We start from the raw sequence: 18,101 nt of genomic DNA, 5'->3' as shown, positions 1-18,101 counted from the left end.
CTGTCACCTCCCCTTTCATTCAGCATTGTTAAGTGGGAATTTTGGTTTCAGATTGCCATTTTTAAAGGGTGTTCCAAAATTTGATGAGCTTCAAAAAGGCACAGGTGTAGGGACACTTGAAGGCTGTAGGTCCAATTATTTAGGCTGTCAATGTTCATGGAGCTACCTCATTCACTGCAAGTACAGGAAAAGAAGCTCTAAGACATCTTCTGCATTCCAAAGCAGCTTCAGGAGGAGATGCTTTGCAATGTGAATGGCAGGGAGTGTTTAATCCTTCTGCTGTCCACTGTCTTCCCCCCTGCCCCTCAAGTAAATCCCAACAGCTTCTCACCTAGCTGATTTTACTTCTGCCAGAGTTCTTACCTGGTATCTACCTCACACGAGTACACATGTTTCAAATTGCAACTAAACGAAAATACCCCAGTTTGCAAGGATGGCACCCCAAAAAAACACACTTTGCTCAAGGAACAGAGCAGGTCAAGTTATTAGTTCCACTGTAGTTAATGGGAGAGAAACAGCTGAGTTCAACACAATTGGGTTTAGATGAGCTGAACTTTTGCTGGAGTGTGCCTTATGAACTGACACCTAAACTGGGCTTCCTTTTGAGGATGGGGCCATTGAAGTTCTGAAACTCCTTGCAAACAATTGTCTGAGATTGGGTGGGGGGGATTGATCCCAATTCTAAGAACCATGTCCCAGCTACATTTTCTGCAGTGCTTTGCATGAGACTGGCGAGTGCAGTTTGTTATCTTGGGAACAGTTGCCATAGAAACAGGCGGAGGTGGATGGATTTTTTTCCCCAGCCAGCAGGAAAAGGGGGCATTTTAGGGTAAAATCGCTTTGAATATTTTAACTGCGGAGACTCAGCAGAACCAAACTCTCAGTCCTAGAGAGGAGGTCCAACACTGGATGTTTGGTCTCCTGGAGAAGCACAATGCATCCACAGCAGGAGCAAAAATAGGGAAGGGAGTTGCCTGCAAATGGGGTCACGGCAATCTTTGTGTTCCATCAGTCATTGTTATTCATTCCCTATAGATTTATTCCCACTTCCTGGACGGCCATAATATCACACCTGTACTAGCCTTAATACTTGATGGGGTAAAATATATGAAGCTGCTTTGTACTGATGCAGACCAGTAGGACTGATATTGTCTACCTTGACTGGCAGTTCTCTATGGCCTTAGACAGGGACTTGTCCCCCCTCCTCCCCAAGCCTTGTTGTTCTCTTTTTGATCCCAGTTCTACAAATGATGTCAAGTATGCATTGAACTGGTCATTTTTTCCAACAAATGTTGCTACTCAGGCAAAAGGCTCTTGTGTCAGCTAATAGACACCAAGTTAAAACACACACAAAATTCAACGTAAATAACACACAAGAATCACAAAACCTTGACAGCAATAAAAGGAAATCACAGAAGTAGCAATGGACCATTTATCCAATGGGCGATTCATCCAAATGTCATCCTCTTAAATGGTTTAAATTGGCTCAGTCAACTGACCAAGTGAGTTTCTTTAGGCAACTCATTCCCCAATGAGGTTTCTATTTCAGGAAATGGGCCCTGCTCCTCATTGCCCTAAGCCTTCTTTTTGAAGGGAACAGTACCTCCTCAGAAGGTCTCAAAATAATGGTGAGAAATGCTAGAGATCACGATTAGCCTATGAATTCATGAGATGAAAAGAGGGCAACATCTAGCAGTGAATCCTGAAAAGAATAGCCAAGTGTGATATTGCATTAACTACTTGCTCCTAATTCTAGAGGAAACTATCCTTCAGCTCTTGTACATGAACCTAACCAGGACCAGTCTAACAGAGGTGAAAGCTAGAGCTAAAATAAAATTGTCCTAATAAACTGTCCCAAGAAGCAACTCGGTGTGCTTTGATATCCGCTAGTTTTTTGATATCTAACACTGGATGTCAGAGTTTGACAGTAGTTGATTCCAACAATTGGACACATTGCAGAAGACTGCTTAATATTTCACTTTCACTAAAATAGTCTATATGACATTATCAGTGGTATCTGATATATATAGATCTATATCTATATATGATATAGATCTGTATATGATATCTATATAAAAATTTTGTATAATTTTCTCCACTATTAATATATCTATTTATATGTTCATCATTTGATAGCTGATAGTCAACATCAGTTGACAATTATCTACATACGTTCATATTTAAAATCTACATTCCAAAGGAGTTCAGTTAATTCTTTGCAATATTGCAATCAATTTTTTTATCTGTTCTTGACAAGAATTGTTTACTAAGATACATTTTCTACAAGGTTCATGAATTCATAAAGGCAAACGACTGATCAACAAAACAAAGAGAGGAATAAAAGTAAATTTGTCCTTCTTAGCGGGTGCTAGAAAGTCCCAATATGATATAATTGCCCCTTAAGTTGCTATTCTCCCAGGCAGTTCCATGCAGATAGCATACTTTTTCTGTCCTAAATATATAGTTTACTATGGAGAAAAAAATATCTGAACTTCTTTGGTAGGAAGGGTGGGATATAAATTTAATAAACAAATAGATATTTTAATGACCTGGGTTGGAGTGCTGCAACAGCTTTCTCTTTAACAAGACACCTGGGGATAGCAACATGTGCAAAAATGAGACAAGGTCTTGACACAGTACACTTAGAAAACTAAAACTGCCTGAAATAAGTACAAGTCTCACTCAAAAGCCCTAGGACACAAGACACATTCCCTCAGAGATAATTTGTGGATAGGGACAAAGCCACAACTGAGCAGGCCCTTTTATTTCTGTCACCCCTTTGTCATGCGTCTGAGGTCTGAAGTGTTCACTTGCAAAGAGCATTTGAAATTAGGCTGTGGGCCACAGGTTGCCCATCCCTGCCCTATGAAGAACAATGTGCTGTCAACATAGCAGTGGTAATTGTGAAAGAGGGCCAGCCCAAGACATTTTTGTACCTGAGGTGAACCACAAAATGGCACCCTGCTCCCCACCAGGGTAGAAACTGGGAGTGAAGATCGACATCAGGAACAAAGGGGGAATAAAGATCTACATCAGGATTCTCTGCCCCTGTGGATCCTGCCGCCTGATGCGGTCCCCTCACCTTGCCTCATGGGTGGGTCGGTCCTGTTTGGAAACAAGCTACTTCTTAACTGAATGCACCAAATGTGGAGAAGCCTATCTTTTTATTGTTGCAGCCATAGGTGTAAACATGATGGCAAAGCATAGAAAAGGCTACACCTCTCTTTACCACAGACGGGGTGATACATGCAAGCTCTTCCACATCCATAGCCAGAGGGTTTACCATTTATTGATTAGATTGCCACTTACAAAATAGCCTCTTAAATGTCTGACAACAACCATTTAAAGAGACTGCTCAACAGTTGAAAGCTCTTACAATCTGCCACGCTTTAAATGTTGAGGCAGAATACTGCAGTTAGAATCCCAATGCTAAAACTGGAAATCTGGAGAGTTCAAAATGTCCCCCAGATCCCAAATCTGCTTTATTCCAAGCCCAGCCAATGGACTCCCCCCAAAAAACTGTTCACTGCTGGCCTGGCAATATGGCTCCCATAAAGGTATTTCAAAACCAAGCTCCCCTTCCCTTGACTCTCAATTAAACTGGGCCTATGCTACCCTCTTATCCCTGCAGCAACCTGATGTCCTGCTTCTTTTCCTGGGATGAACTGTGGGAGGCTTCTTTTCAGGGTGAGCAGCGCTCTTAGCTGTTGCTAGGAAACAGCTCCTCACTCCGCACAACACGCGGCTGATGGCAGCAGCTTTTTTGGATACTCCCTCCTTTCTCTCAATTCTAGCCATGACCTGTTCAGTTAAGAATCTAGCAGCAAACCTGATTTTTTAACTGGGTTGTGGTGGACTTGCAGTTGCAAGTGTTGTGTGCCAAAGTCCAGAGCATTATGAGACTGTGCTACCCTACAGTATGGCACATCTGCAGGCTCCCAAAGTCTTGGGGCTTGTGCACACTTCGAGGAAGCTGGGGTCCATCCAAGCAGTTTTCTGTTTGCATTGCCACTTTCCCCATTAAAATCCACTCTTTGGTGCTGAATTGGAGCAAATGTCATTCCACAGAAAACCTGATTGACATTTGCTCCGACTGAGTGGTAAAAATTGAGTTTCCCTGTGGGAAAATGTTGGGACACGTAGAAGTCTGGATAAGCCCTTAGTGTCAGTGTCTCTCAAACAGTAGGCCAGGGCCAAGTGGTGATCTGCCCACTTCCAGGTAGGCCCCAGTGCCACCATCTACTCGGTGCCTCCCTCACTTGCCCATACCGCCCCTTCCTTGTGGTGTAATATTTTGGCTGAAGACCTGGAGCAATATCAGCACCAGCAGTTCCCCACATACTGTGTAGAGGTGAGGAAGGGAGGGCCCCTCTTTTAAGGGGTGAAGGCCAGAGATGATGTTGAACAAAATTAGAGAGGTAAAAGGTTAATTTTTGGTTAAGAATAATACGAAATGGGGGGGGGTAGAAAGAAAGGGGACATAAAAACCTGTTATGAGGGAAAAAGTGAATGTAAAAGGACAGGGAATGAAAGAGTGGCAGATATAGTACAAGTGTGACAGGGAAGAAAATGCAGGTGAATAAAAATATTTTGAGAGGCATGGTGGGGAGCATCCCATTCCCACCATGGCCGCTCAGATACCTGTGGGAAACCTGCAGGCAAAACCTGAACACAAGAGCCCTCTCCCTTCCAGTGGCTTTCAGCAACTGGTATTTAGTTGCATCACTGCCTCTGACCGAGGAGCAGCCATTGATAGCCTTCTCCTCCATGAACTTGTCCAGTCCTCTTTTTAAACCATCCAAGTTGGCCTGTGATATGTGAAGAAGTAATTTATTTTATCTCTCCTGAATTGTCAAACATCTAGCTTTACTGGATTTGCATGAGTTTTAGTATTGTGAGAGAGGGAGAATACGTTTTTTCTCTATCCACTTTCTCTAAGCCATGCATAATTTTATAAACTTCTGTCATGTCGACTCTCTTACTCGCTTTTTCACTCAACTAAAAAGTTCCAAATGCTACAACCTTTGCCATGCCCCCCCCCCCCATTTCATTCCCTTGGCCATTTGGGTTGCCCTTTTTTCAACTGTTTCCAGTTCTACAATATCCTTTTTGAGGTGAGGCAACCAGAACTGTACACATTATTCCACATATGGTCACACCATAGATTTGTATAACGGCATTATGATACTGGCAATTTTATTTTTGATTCCGATATGATGCAGGGTCTAACATAACTAAAGTATGCTGGTAAAACCAGGGAAATATGCTAGAAGGCTCCGGTGTTCAGTAGATTTTTGCTGAAGAATGGGCATCCGCAAGTGGCCTGTTCCAGTAGGAATACAATGTTCCATGCACAACGCTGAGTAAGTCCCAGTTCCTACCCACACACAGGAAGTGCCATTCTGGGTCACATTCCACAGGGGGCAACAGCCACAGCACAACAGAGCTGACTCACGACATGTAACTGTTTGCTCTCTCGGAGTCTATCCCATGATGCAAGTGAAGATTGCCGGACAACTCAGTGATGGCAAGGAGTGTTCATTCTTCTGTAGCAAAGGGAGCAGTCAAGTAGGTACATCAGGACCCTTAGCAACCGAGAACACTTGACATCTATTTCACACAGCTTCCCATGCCCAACATGGCTGCTGACTTTGCCCGGTATGCTGCACTTGGTAAGCTGCTTGCCAATGCTGTCTTGCTAGGTGGCAAGGGATTATTATTATTTTTGTCACACCTATGTTGTCCTGACACCTTGGGCAGCAGGGAGGTGGTAACATTCTCAGCACCAGAAAGCAGGACATTAGAGAGATTTCAGATTGGTGCCCAAGGTGCCCTGGGGTGAGCTCTCTCAGACTGGGACAATGTGGCCACCTGGGTGATGTGACAGCATGCTTGCCTAGGCACATCCTGTGGGTCTGTCAAGTGGTCATGCCACTTTGAGGATGCAGCTCAGTGGAAGAGCATCTGCTGTGCATGCAGAAGGCCCCAGGTTCAATTCCTCGCATGCTGAGGGGCTGTCCCTCATCTAAAAGCCTGGAGAGCCACTGCCAGTCAACACTGAGCAACAATGGCCTGACTCAGGTTTCAAGCCAGCTTCCTATGTGTGTCCACTGTCTCCCTTCCTCGCCATTTCCTTTAGGGTGATCCATCCCCAAGTCCCAATACCCTTGCTTTGCCCCTACCCTGTGGTGAGGTGACAAGGTTATCTGTCCACTTACATTTCCCTGACAGGACTCCTCACAGCTCCCCTTCCCCAGGCTTCGCCAGGCTGGCACGACACTTTTCATTAACTACTACTGAGTGGCAGCTTCGTGTTTCTCCCGGCTCTGTCACCATGACAGCAGCACAGAGAGGCCTGCAGGCTGCATTATTGCTGCCATGGTGTGTGTGCGCCCCCCCGCACCCCACCCTGCTTGCTTCTCTGCAGTCAGGAATGACAACTGTCAGCTCTGCAGAGAGCACATGGCTGAGGGGAGGAGGCATTGCTGACCAGCCCCAGGCTCTTCCGCAGGGCTCCTTGCAAATCCTCCAGTAACAATGACCCAGGCAGCCCTTCCAGGCACTATTTCCAGCCCTCTCTGGTCCATGAGGTGAAAGCGCCTAGCACAAAACACAGCCGGCATCATAAATGAGGAGCAGAGCACCCAGGGAGTGTGGTGCAGTGATCCTTCCAAACAGCTAATTGGGTCTTTTCAAACATTAAAAAACCTCTGTGCTTGATGGTGTGCAAGTGGTTAAAGGCCAGGATCTGCCGTGCTGGCAGGTTGGGTGTTTGTAAGGGGTGATGAGAGACTTTACAACCCCTAGTTAGTAAATATCCCTCACACCTCCCAGACAATCTGCAGGGAGGTTAGACAATGGGCAGAAATGGTGGCTGAAAACCACAAAGCAAGGGTTATTGAAATTCCTGACTTGTTCTTTATAGCAATAAGTCACCAGCTTTGCGGGGAGTGGATCTGTTGTACAAGACCTCCATGTATGACCTGGGATTTGTGCCAGTACAGTGTGTGATTATCCCACCGCAAAAGCCGGCAGCAGTTGGGAAGCACCCTCTCTTGAACAAGGTGTTGGATTGCTGGCCAAGCCATGCCACATTCCACTGGAGGCCTCCCTTGGCTACACCCACCCCTCCTTTCATACCCACCCTTCACATTTGGGTTAAGAAGAAGGGGCCAGGTAGGGTAAGGGCAAATTTGGGCATGGGCTTTCCATTGTTAACGCTTATCTTGCACCATTTTAAGGAGAGCCTTTCGACATATGCTTCAATTAACTGGGTCCCCTGGGGGACACCTGCACTGGGCATTCCAGAAGAGGAAGGAAAGGCCATGCCACATTAAGAAGGCATCTGCCTATCTACAGGGGGCCTCCAGAACCCAGATCTGAGAATAGCAGGGGATCTGCAGCATGTGTGTCTTCCCAGCACACACCTCAGCGCGGCACGTGCGGTTGTAGGTAACCCGGGGGTCTCCCCCGACCCAAGCCTTTTCTGCTTTCTTGAGGCTTTGCTGTGTTGCTGCTCACCAAGACAAGAGCCTAGGAATAGATTTCCTCTTGCGTCTGTGTGCGTTAGGGTGGCGGAGGTGGGGGGAAGGAGGCTATGAATCAAGGCCTCGGTTCCAGGGACTATTCTTGGCTCGGGAAGCGAGGAGGGAGAGATCACGGATTTCTCTTCGGGGGGGGGGGCTGGGAGGGCCTCGGAGGTGCTTTTGCCGGACTTTCTCTGCTGCCTGGCGTTCTCCCCACCTCTGCGCCCCCCGCTTTGGCCCTGACGTGCCGAGGCTACAGTCGTGACGTCGGGAGGAGAGGGAGAAGCCCGCCCGGATCGGAAAGGACAGCGAGGGAGCCAAGCGAATCCCGGCAGGAAATTCCAACGAGGAGAAAAAAAAAAAAGCAAGCAAGCAAGCAAAGGAGCCCCCAAGATCAGCGAGCCCCAGGCGCTGCTGCCACTGCTGTTTGACGGTAGTTAGGTCGCCCTCCCGGCGACCCCCACTGCACCCCACTCCGGACGGCCTTGGAGTCCCGGGGTTTCTCCTAGGAAAGACCCGCGCGCCGTCCCCACGAGGCTGCAGGCCCCCCGAAGTGGGCAGGAAGAGGCTGGCGAGGGCCGCCGCCGCCGGAGGGAGGAGCCAGAGGGCGGGGCCGGCAGAGCAAGGGAGCGAGCGAGCGAGGCAGGAGCTGGAGAGAGAAGAAGAAAGGAAGAGACGCGCGAGCGCTTGCGGCGGCGGCGGAGGAGACAAAGGGAGAGCCCGGCACCGCCCGCGTGGAGCTGCCGCGTCGGGCAATGGGCAAGGCGAGAGGCAGCCCACACGCCTGACGCCGCGCTCTCCTGGCCGCGCCTGCCCCAGCCCCAGCCCCGCTCCACGCCACACCGAAGCCGAAGGGATGGCTCTGCCGGCTTCCCGAGATGGGGCTCCTGCGGGCGATCCCTGATCTCGGCGCTGGAAGTGACGGTGAGGACGAAAAAGGCGAGAGACCCTGTGGGAGTCACCGGGGGCCCATCGAGGCGAGGAGGCGGCGGCAGCACCAGCCACCTGCCAACCGAGGCTCCTCTGCGCTTAGCTGCCTGTCTCCTCCTCTCTTCTCCCCACCCCTCAGCTGCCCACAACTGGTGGAAGGGGCCCGGCCGGCCGCCCCTCTCCCCACGTGCAGCTGCCCCTTAAGGTGCCAGCAGACAGGACTGATGGTCTGCTCGCCCCCAAGCGAGCGGGGCGACCCCAGGGAAGACCCTCCGGGGTTGCAGCTTCGACGCCTCCTGTTGCTTGGGCACCTGGGGACTTGACATAGCTGGGGAACGTGGCGGCGTCACCCGGCGCTGGCAATGGACTTGCTAGGAGGCGGTTGGCAGGTTGGGGAAGGAACGCGGGGGGGGGGGGCAGGAGAGAAGTCCTGCGCGCTCTCGCCTGCCTGGGTTGAGCGCGCACCCATCTCTGCGTTGTGGGGTGTGCGTGTGTGCGCTTGGTGTGTGTGTGCGCGCGCGCGCAAAAGCCGCCTCTTCGCAACGCTAGCTTGGTAGGTGCATTCAGCTCAGGATGGGTGCCTCTCCTGTTGGCTGGAGACGCTGTGTTTGCGGGGTAGGGAGGATGATAATGGGCACTGCCACGGTAGAGACGCTATTCCGAGAGGTGGGAAGCATCTTAAGCTAGCTGTAAGCCCCGGAGATCATCATGCACCAAGACGGGGATGAGTGGGAGGGCCTTGCATAGGCCCACTGGGTTTCCCCAAATGCAAGCAGCGTCAGAAGGTTGCTTGAGTGTTTTGAGTGGACAGGGTTAATCGGCCTTTTAGGAAAAAAACAACACCCAGATAAATGGCCCCCCTCCCCATCCTTCAAGAGAAGGAGGCACCATAGCTCAGTTGAGAGATCAGGCCATGGTCCTTGTTCCCCAGTTATTCTTGCTCTGATACTATTTCTGTGCCCCACCAAAACACTTGGCCAAGGAACTTTAGCTACTGTCAGTCTGCGAAGGCAACAGTGAGCCAGATCAGTGGTCTGATTTTAGTATAAGGCAGCTTCCTTTGGGTGACAGGCAGTGGCTAAAAAGATGTCAGCGTGTTAAACCTGACCTCCAGGGTTTAATTTATGCCTGGGCTCAGCCCTGGAATTTGCTTTCTAGGCTGCATCTTGATCCTGGATGATAAGATGGAAAAGCAGGACACTATTAACCTTTGCAGGCTGCCTCACGTGGTCACTATCAGGAGTCAGGTCTTTTAGGGCAACTTGTAAAGCTTATCAGGCAGGAGACAGCAGAAATTAAGTGTCCCTGGAAGCCGTAGTGGTTCCTGGACGCCCACTTTAGGAGTGGATGTGTGCATGGCTGTGGATTGCCAGAGGGTCAGATGGACATGCTCAGTGGTCTGTTTGACTTCATGTGTATCAGCTTTAATTTAAATTAAGCTTGGGAGCTTCTGTAGTGGTGGCTAGGTAGGAAAATATCTTTGTAAGAAGTGCTTGCCTTGAATTTGAGGTGCCCTCTGTGCTATCAGAGAAAATAATTGAGAGCTTGTTCAGTTTCCCATTCAGTGTGGACACACACACAGACACACACTGCTGCCCAGGAATGTATGTAGCCTACTTGTGCACAAGGGCTGTTGGTGTCATCTGCATGGATGAGCAAAGCTGGTGTGCAAGAAGAAGCCACAGCCTGTAACAGTCCTGGTAGGGACATATTACCTGTAAAGGCACCCTATCTTCAGAAGCCAACATGTGTCCTGAGCATATGTCTGAAGATGAATGGGGAAGGGAAGGCCTCATGCCCACAAATGGTGGATCTGACATTGGAGAGGCAAGGAAGCCCAGTGCTCCAGAATCACCAGAGGTTCCAGCTGCAGGCCAGAGCAGTCCCTGTTCCGGATGGATTGGCTGCCTGTGCTTTTAAGGTGGACTAGTCCTTTTGATGCAGTGCTCCTCCCTCCCTCCCTCCCTCCCTCCCAACCCCCAACCCTCCAGCAGCCATAGCCAACACAGCACACCAGTCATCTCAGTGTCCCGTAAGGAGGCCAGATTCATGCTGTGGAGGAGTCCTTGCCAAGGTGCTGCTAAGTCTTTACTTTGACATTTATTGTCGTGATTTGAGGCTGGGATCTGCATTGCCCAGCACAGGCGTAGCTGTTCTCTCCTATTTGAGGAGGAGGGGAGGCACTGGAGTCTCGGGGAGCCGTGCACAGGCCCTCTTGCAATTCCCTCCCGCATCACCAGTTGCAATGCTTTCTATGCAGAAACCGTCAATCACATACTGAGGTGCATGTCTCCATACCCATTCTCATCTTATTAGGGACTTCTAAAAACACACACAGAAAGGATATTTATAGGTAAAGATGAGCTACATTTGCAAAAACCATCCTGGCCTTCTCTGCTGGAATGGACGATTTTTATTACGTATCTTAAAACAGGATGTTAAGGCTGCTGGTGGAGGCATTGCCTTGAGAAGACCTTGGTACTGAGGACCATGGGATCAGTAAGACAGGGTCATATAGTAGGTTCACTTGGAACACAAGTAGATCCCTGCTGGATCAGACCAGAGGCCTAGCTACTCTAGCTTCCTGTTCTCACAGTAGCCACCCAGTTGTTTTTGGGAAGCTCACAACATCAGGGCAAGACCCCTCTCCCGCTGTTGCCTCCCAGCAGAGGCATATATTGGTCACTGGTTTATGGCCACCTGTAACTGGAGCTTTTTGTCCTGCAGGTGTATGACTATTGCACTGCTCTCTGCTGGGATTATACTGTTCTCATGTACAGCAGAATATTCAGGGAGATCGAGGCAGCTCTGTGACCTCTTCCTTCTGGCCAGCAGCCAACAATCTCACCGAGTACCAAGGTTGTCCCAGGTGGAGGTCTGGCACTGTGACCTTGTCTTTGTTACAGAGTTCTCTGTGCTCTGCATTTAGAAAGTGTCTGCAATTCTATACTTCTTCGGACGCAGGTTGTGTGTGTGTATGTGTTTTTGCACTCAGTTAATTCTAGGAAAGCTGAAGCTTTGTACAATTAGGCAAATCAAAGCAAGCACCCAGGTGAGCCAAAATTGGATAAGATGAGGTAGGCTCTCTCAGATGGCATATTTTGAGGTACCATCAAGGGGAACCAAATTGTCAGTGGTTTTCTTATTACCATTTTTCTTTTTTTAGATCTCCTGGGAGATTTTTTGGGTCATTTTGCATTATACTTTCTTCTAACCAATGGGAAGGTGCAGAGAGCTATGCACAACCCTGTAAATCTTCTCCCTGGCAACTGAATATCCTGTTCATCTCCCACTGTGGCTTTTGAAATTTCACAGATTTCCTCTCCCCCCCCCCCCCCGTCTATTCATTACATTTATTTCCCTGCTTTCCTCCGCGTTACTCAGAACCACATACCTTGCCCCTCTGCTATTTTTTCTTCACAACAACCCAGTGGGCTGGGCTAGGCTATAGGATAGTAACTGAACCAAGATCACTCAGCGAGTTTCATGACTGAGTGTGGATTTGAACCCTGGTTTCCCTGATCCTATCCCAGTACTCTAACCACTTAACCAGTCTGTCATGACACATTGCTTAACCTTACAAGCCTGCCTTCATGGCAATAAAGGTTAGAAACATATTTTAAACATAAAATCTGGTCTTCCTGGAAAGCTGAATTCAGTGCCTATTAACAAATTTCACCCTTGTACAACGTGATCATTTGCAGCCTTTTTTGTGGGCATTTAGTTAATGTCAGCTTGCTGTTGACCTAATCACGCAGAAATTTTGTAGTTCCTTAGAAAATCCTGTTTTTAATTAGCAGATTTTGGGGGAGAGTAAACTGGGAGGAAGGGGGGGGAGCTTGACTTCATCTTGGCAATCTCCCCTGTTGCTGCCATATTGGCAGCTGCAAAGTTGTTCTTCCTTGGCTTTTTTAGCTCAGTCACACTTCCTTGATGGAGCCACCAACTGGGACACGTGCATTCAAAGAAGGGACAAAGGACATTCCCACTCAACCCATGTTTCACGGGCTGCTTCATTTCCTGTGTGGATTCAGCCACCCACCTGCTTACCCAGTTACACTTCCTTTTCTAACTTGTGGCCACCACTTCTGAATGTAAACTTGACAGTCATAATGTAACTTGTGTTTTTAATAATGGGCCTGCACATAGATAAGTAGAAAGGCTTATTTATGTGCCTTGTCAAAGATTCAGAAGGCCTATAGTTCAAGGTAATATATAGTTCAGTTGGCTGAGTCCCAGATGGAATATTTTGGGACTATATGGATAATAACAAAGGAAAGGATCCAGACAAGCACCACACAGGTGGCATTCAAACCCAAAACTTTAGTATAGGGCCATTATGAGGAAGACGTTAAACAGTGGTCAACTGTATTGAGGCTAGAAGACTGACATTTCAGGCATTTTCTGTGATTGGCTGGCCTGTGGTGTCTCTTCTAACTAAATAGTTTAATGCTTACTGGTATTGATTTGCACCTGCCTTGTGATGTATGGCAGGCAGGTGGAAGGTAAACAGCAGCCTACTCAGACCAGGGTCCTTGTTTCTGACAGAGCACTCAGTGCTTGTTGACTGATGGGCTTCTTACAAAGAACGCTTGGCCTTGATCTGACCTGATGTGAAGCAAGAGAACAGATCCAGGAACACAGCTTAGTTGCTAGCTGTTAACCTTAACTGTTAATGGCTGCTGATCATGCACTCTGGCTCTGTACATTTAAAACACACCAACAGGGTTGGCAGCTGACAGGTAACGTGAAGGAGATCCACACGAGGCTGAGGCTGAAGCTCAGCCCACTTCTTAAGTTTTAGCGGCTGGTTTGGGCTCTGATAAGAAGGCTGGCTTAGTGTAAGCCATAGTAAAAGCTTGCAGGCTTATCTCTTTTAACACCTTGATATGGTGGGGAATACCCTCTCAGCTGTGTTTGAGGTGACAGTGAGATACTTTTAAAGGAGAAATGGAGTTGTTCCTCAGTACAGAGTTACTCAGAAAGGTCCTGTTAACATTTGGGGAAGTTCTGATGACACTTTGAAAGGCCATTCTATGAACGGTGCTTACAGAGATTCCCAAGTTAAATAGGGTGCACACTAGCTTAAAGTGGGCAACAACAGGCCTCTCTACCTGGCCCTTGGTTGCACCCTCCCTGCCTAGGCCACGCCCCCTGCTGCCCTGTTCTGCAGCCTCCTTAAGTGTGTTTGCCTGGGTGGAATGTGGAATACCTCTTGCTGCAGGTGTGCCTGTCCAGAATGCAACCTAAGTGTACAAAGGCAAGATTCAGATCACCTCATCCCCACAGCTTGTGATCCGCTGCAGTATACATGCAGGAGGAATTCTCCCTCTCGAGTGATTGTGATTTCCTGAAATGGGGTTCTAGGATGAGTCCATTTATGAAATATCCTGGGAATAACGTACTTACTTGCCTTGGTTTATGGTGGCCTAGCTACTGGCAGACCTCAGAACAAGCAATGAACTAAGCAGGCGGGAGGAGGGTGGAGGTGTAGCTGATGGTGGGGCCTTTACCTGATGCAAGTGTCAAAGTTCAGTTTTAGCTCAGGGCGACCTGCTTCACGCTTAGTGGTCCCTAAGCTGCATTGGAAACAGCTTTGCTATGAATGGGAGGTTGTTGGTTGGCATCCATTACCTGGGGGTAGGGGGTAAGCGAAGGCAGAGGAGGAGGAATCAGCACACATCTTGGCAGTGGTGTGTGATGTGCCATGTGGAGAGCAGTCCCTTGAGGGGTGAAGCTGTGACATGTGTGGGCAGGAGGCTTCTGTGATGGTTTGTGGATGAGCAGAGGAGTGCTGTTGGGCTAGCAGTGCCATCAGGAGGAGAAGTGAGGTAGTGCTCTGATACTTCTCTTGGCCTCTCCTGGTGCTTTTGTGCCCTGCTGTTTCGTGAGTTCTCCCTCTCACTGCCACAGCAGCAGCAGCAGGTCTGGAATTTGGGTTTGCTCCATCCCTGGCAGTTTATTGCCTCAGTCGGAAATGGCCAGGGCAATGGTGGCCCACAGCTTTGGTTGCAAGGAGCATGCCTAAATGCCATAAGCCCAGCCTGATCTGTGAGTGTTCAGTGCATGAATGAGAGTGGGCGCATGTGATGGTGAGTGTGTGGGCGGTACTGTGGCCGCATGAAAGGGGGCACATGCCCACTTGGTAGTCACAGGCTTAGATTGCTGGACAGGGGTTGGAGGCTGTACAATACACCCAATTTAACCAAAAGCTTTCCTCCCCTCTACTTTGCAGTTGCAACTGGTGGGAAGCCAAGCCAAGCCACAGGCTTTTGTGTTCAAGGGGAGGGGCAGTGTTTGCAGTCAGGGTCTAAGCTCTACACCCCTTCATTGGACCACCAGTGGCTTGTGCTCGTTAGCTGGGGAGGGGCTTAGAGCAGGCAAGGTGGGTTCTGCAAAATAGCACTTGTCTGTCCCCTCCTCCAATCAATGGCATTGTCTGTCTGTTTGCAGGGAGCGAGCTCCTGTCAGAAGTGCTGTTGGCCCTGCAAAGCCCCGAGCCAGCAATGGGAAGAAGTTGGGCTGGGTGCTGGTGTTACTGGTCGTGTTACCCCAAGTATCCAAGAACTCAGGCGTTTGAAGAAGAGAGCACAGGCCGTGCCCATGAGCCTTCCCAGCACTCTCCTTTCCTCCCTTGGGCTCCTTTAGGAGCCAGAACTCCCCCCTCTCCGTGAAAGGCCCAAGCCTGTGCCCCAGTCTCCGGCCAACCTCTTCCATGGCTGCAGTTGTGGAGCACCTCCGGGAGGCTGCGTAACTCACAAGGGGCTGAGCTGCTGCAGACCCTGCTTCCACAGCCTTGACTGAAGCAGGGCCCTGTTGGTGGTGGCCCCTGGATTGTACTGTGGCTGAAAGAGAGCACCCTACACAATCTTTGGGGAAAAGGTGAAACTGGACGTACAAGGAGAGCCGAGGGGAAGCTTGTGATCCCATCAACATGACTGGGCAGCAAGGGAGGAAGCAGAGCAGGCAAAGGCACCCGCAGAATTAAGCCTAGTCCCTGCCTCTTTGCAGAAGACCCAAAAGTGGGGGAAAGAGAGAAAAAGTCTCCTGCCCACCCGCCACCCCCAAAGCTGGAACTGAATAAACTCCTTGGCTTCAAAGCTCGTAGGGCGAAACCTCTGCCAGTCCTCCGGAGCGAAGATGGTGATGTCCCACGGCACCTACACCTTTCTCACCTGCTTTGCCGGCTTCTGGCTGATCTGGGGGCTCATTGTGTTGCTATGTTGCTTCTGCAGCTACCTGCGGCGGCGCATGAAGCGGCGGCAGGAGGAGCGGCTGCGAGAGCAGCACCTGCGCACCCTGGAGATGGAGCCCCTCCACTACGAGGGCTATGGGGGCCCTGCCTATGGGGGCTCTGGCTATGGGGGCGGGTACATCAGGAACCCACCGGGCATCGCGGTACCTCACCGACTCCGGATTGAGCCCCATCGCCCTCACCTCCCACCCCCGAGGCCGTGGAGCTGCAGGCATGGTAAGGGCACCCGAAGGGGACTGAGCCCACTCCTGGTGCAGAATACGGTCGCGTTTGGGAGGAGCGCTGCTGCTGCAGGTGGGTAGCTGGCTGGCGAGAACAGGAAGTCAGGCCGTTGTTTCATCTAGCATAGGACGGGCTGCACTGGCTGGCAGGGGCTCCCCAGGGTTTCACGCAGGAGTCTCCCCGCCCTCTCTGGAGATGCTGGGGATTGAACCTGCAACCTTCTGCATGCAAGGCAGATGCCCCACCACTGAGCTACAGCTAAGGGAGCCAAAGCTGCCTCCAGCAGGCTTAAGGGTTCAGCCTTCAGACCAAACTGCTATTCACCCAGAGCTTGCAAAGTTTCAGCTTAATGGCAGCTTCAAACAAAATATGAAGGATTGAAAGAAAACATTGCTTTGGGCTGCCTTCAGAAGTCTTCTAAAAGTCAGATAGTTGTTTATTTCCTTGACATCTGACACGAGAGTGTTCCACAGGGTGGGTGCCACTGCAGAAATGGCCCTCTGCCTGGTTCCCTGTAAATTCACATCTCGCAGTGAGGGAACTGCCAGAAGGCCCTTAGAGCTGGACCTGTGTCTGGGCTGAATGATGGGGGTGGAGAAGCTCTTTCCGGTATGCAGGGCTGAAGTGGGCAGGATCTCAGGAGGCTTATTTAAGAGGAAGGTGGGGTCAGAATGCCCATTCTGTGTATCCAAAGTCTTGCACCATCCCTGATCCCATTTGCTTGCCTGTGAAGTGTAGGTCTGTGGTTGTAGCCAGCTCTTGGGTTGTGATAATAGAGCTTAGGGTGTTTGGGTCTCTGTCTCTCCCCAAACCTTGCTTGGGACAGATGAGCTTGTATTTTGTATGCCTGGGGGGAAGAGAGCAGGCAATGGTGGGATGGCACACTTAACTGTATCGGTTCCTTGCACTCGGTCACTGTGATTGCTTTGCTTGCAGAACCAGATCCATCCAAGCCACCTTGCTACGAGGAAGCAGTGCTGATGGCCGAGCCGCCGCCGCCTTACAGCGAAGTGCTGACGGACACACGCGGCTTGTACCGCAAGATCACCACCCCCTTCCTGAGCCACGAGCAGCCGGAGAAGCAGGAGCAGCCGCCCAGCTACAAGCCCCTCTTCCTGGACCGGGGCTACAGCTCAGCGCTCCACCTGCCCAGCACAGCCAGCCGGGGCCCCACCTGCACCAACCTCTACTTGGAGGCTGAGCACTCGCAGCGCATCTTCCCCAGCTGGACAGACTCAGAATTCAGCGCCAGAGACAGCTATGAGCCGGGGCCCTGGCACCTGCCGGTCTCAATGCCTTTGTTTGGCAGGACTACTGCAGTTTAGCATGCCATGCCGCGCCCTGGGTGGGACTGTGGCTGCTGCTGCTGCTGCTGCACACAAGCTGGAGGATCCCGGCAGCCTGTTTGTTCCCTTGGTCTGCGGGAGCCACCAAGCCTCTCAGTCTGAGCCTTCCAGCCATGTCTGGGCCATGAGCCCTCGCAGTGCAAAGATCTCCCCCCCCCAGTTGCTCTTTGACCTCCTGGCCAGGGTGAGATTGGGGCTGGTCTCCCCATCTCGCCCACTTCCCTTTTTCTGGGCCCGCTACAGGCTCTGTTGGTGCTGACTGCAAGGGGGCCTTTGGGTTTGTTTCCTATTTTTCGTTTGTTACATTTTGAAAATAATAAAAGTTTGTGGAACCTGATTTATTACAAACCTGGTGCTGGGTGTGGTTGATGAGTCGGTACTGCGAAAATGGTGGGTGTGCTGTGCTTTTAAAGATTCCCATGTGCACTGTGGCAGGAAGTGAAGCAAGCCCATTCCTAAATAATCCCACAGAATTAGGAGGATGGAGGCCTAGGCATGTTCCAGAAACACATTCCTTTGTTGGCAGCGACATCTAGTGGTGAGTTCTCCTGCTCAGGCTATGACTTCATGCAGGGCCCACTACAGACCACACAATGCCACGTTCAAAGTGTTCCAATTGCTTAAAATAATAATTCCCCTCAGCTTTCATATCCCTACCCCATCAAAGTACATTTTTGGCCCTTAAAAGCAGCTACTGAAAAAACTCTGAATAAGAGATCAGCTGTTTTGTGCCTGTGGAATATGCCCACCCGACCACCCGGTGGTCTTGCGTTGCCTCATGAATCCTGCCCCACCTTTGAAAGCAAAAAAAGGCACCCTGTA

The 18,101-nt window shown here is 50.1% G+C and overlaps 1 protein-coding gene across 6 annotated transcripts; it reads left to right on the top strand.

The window, feature by feature from the left end:
• Positions 1–7,147: 7,147 nt before the first annotated feature.
• Positions 7,148–17,627, top strand: PRR7 (proline rich 7, synaptic). 6 transcript variants are annotated; one of them, XM_083726324.1, is made up of 3 exons: positions 7,148–7,452; positions 14,910–16,005; positions 16,870–17,627. In XM_083726324.1, the coding sequence occupies exons 2-3, from the start codon at positions 15,597–15,599 to the stop codon at positions 17,256–17,258; spliced, it is 798 nt and encodes a 265-aa protein (XP_083582450.1). In that variant the 5' UTR covers positions 7,148–7,452; positions 14,910–15,596; the 3' UTR covers positions 17,259–17,627. The 6 variants fall into 6 exon arrangements, with proteins under 6 accessions (XP_083582450.1, XP_083582452.1, XP_083582453.1 ...); XM_083726326.1 differs by having other exon boundaries at positions 7,243–7,452; positions 14,910–15,927; XM_083726327.1 differs by lacking the exon at positions 7,148–7,452 and adding an exon at positions 7,729–8,450 and having other exon boundaries at positions 15,692–16,005.
• Positions 17,628–18,101: the final 474 nt, after the last annotated feature.

This window comes from Podarcis gaigeae (genome assembly GCF_964106915.1).
Source record: "Podarcis gaigeae genome assembly, chromosome: 2".
NCBI lineage: Eukaryota > Metazoa > Chordata > Lepidosauria > Squamata > Lacertidae > Podarcis > Podarcis gaigeae.
Note: the sequence above shows the minus strand (reverse complement) of the source record. Positions and strands in the feature narration are given on the sequence as shown.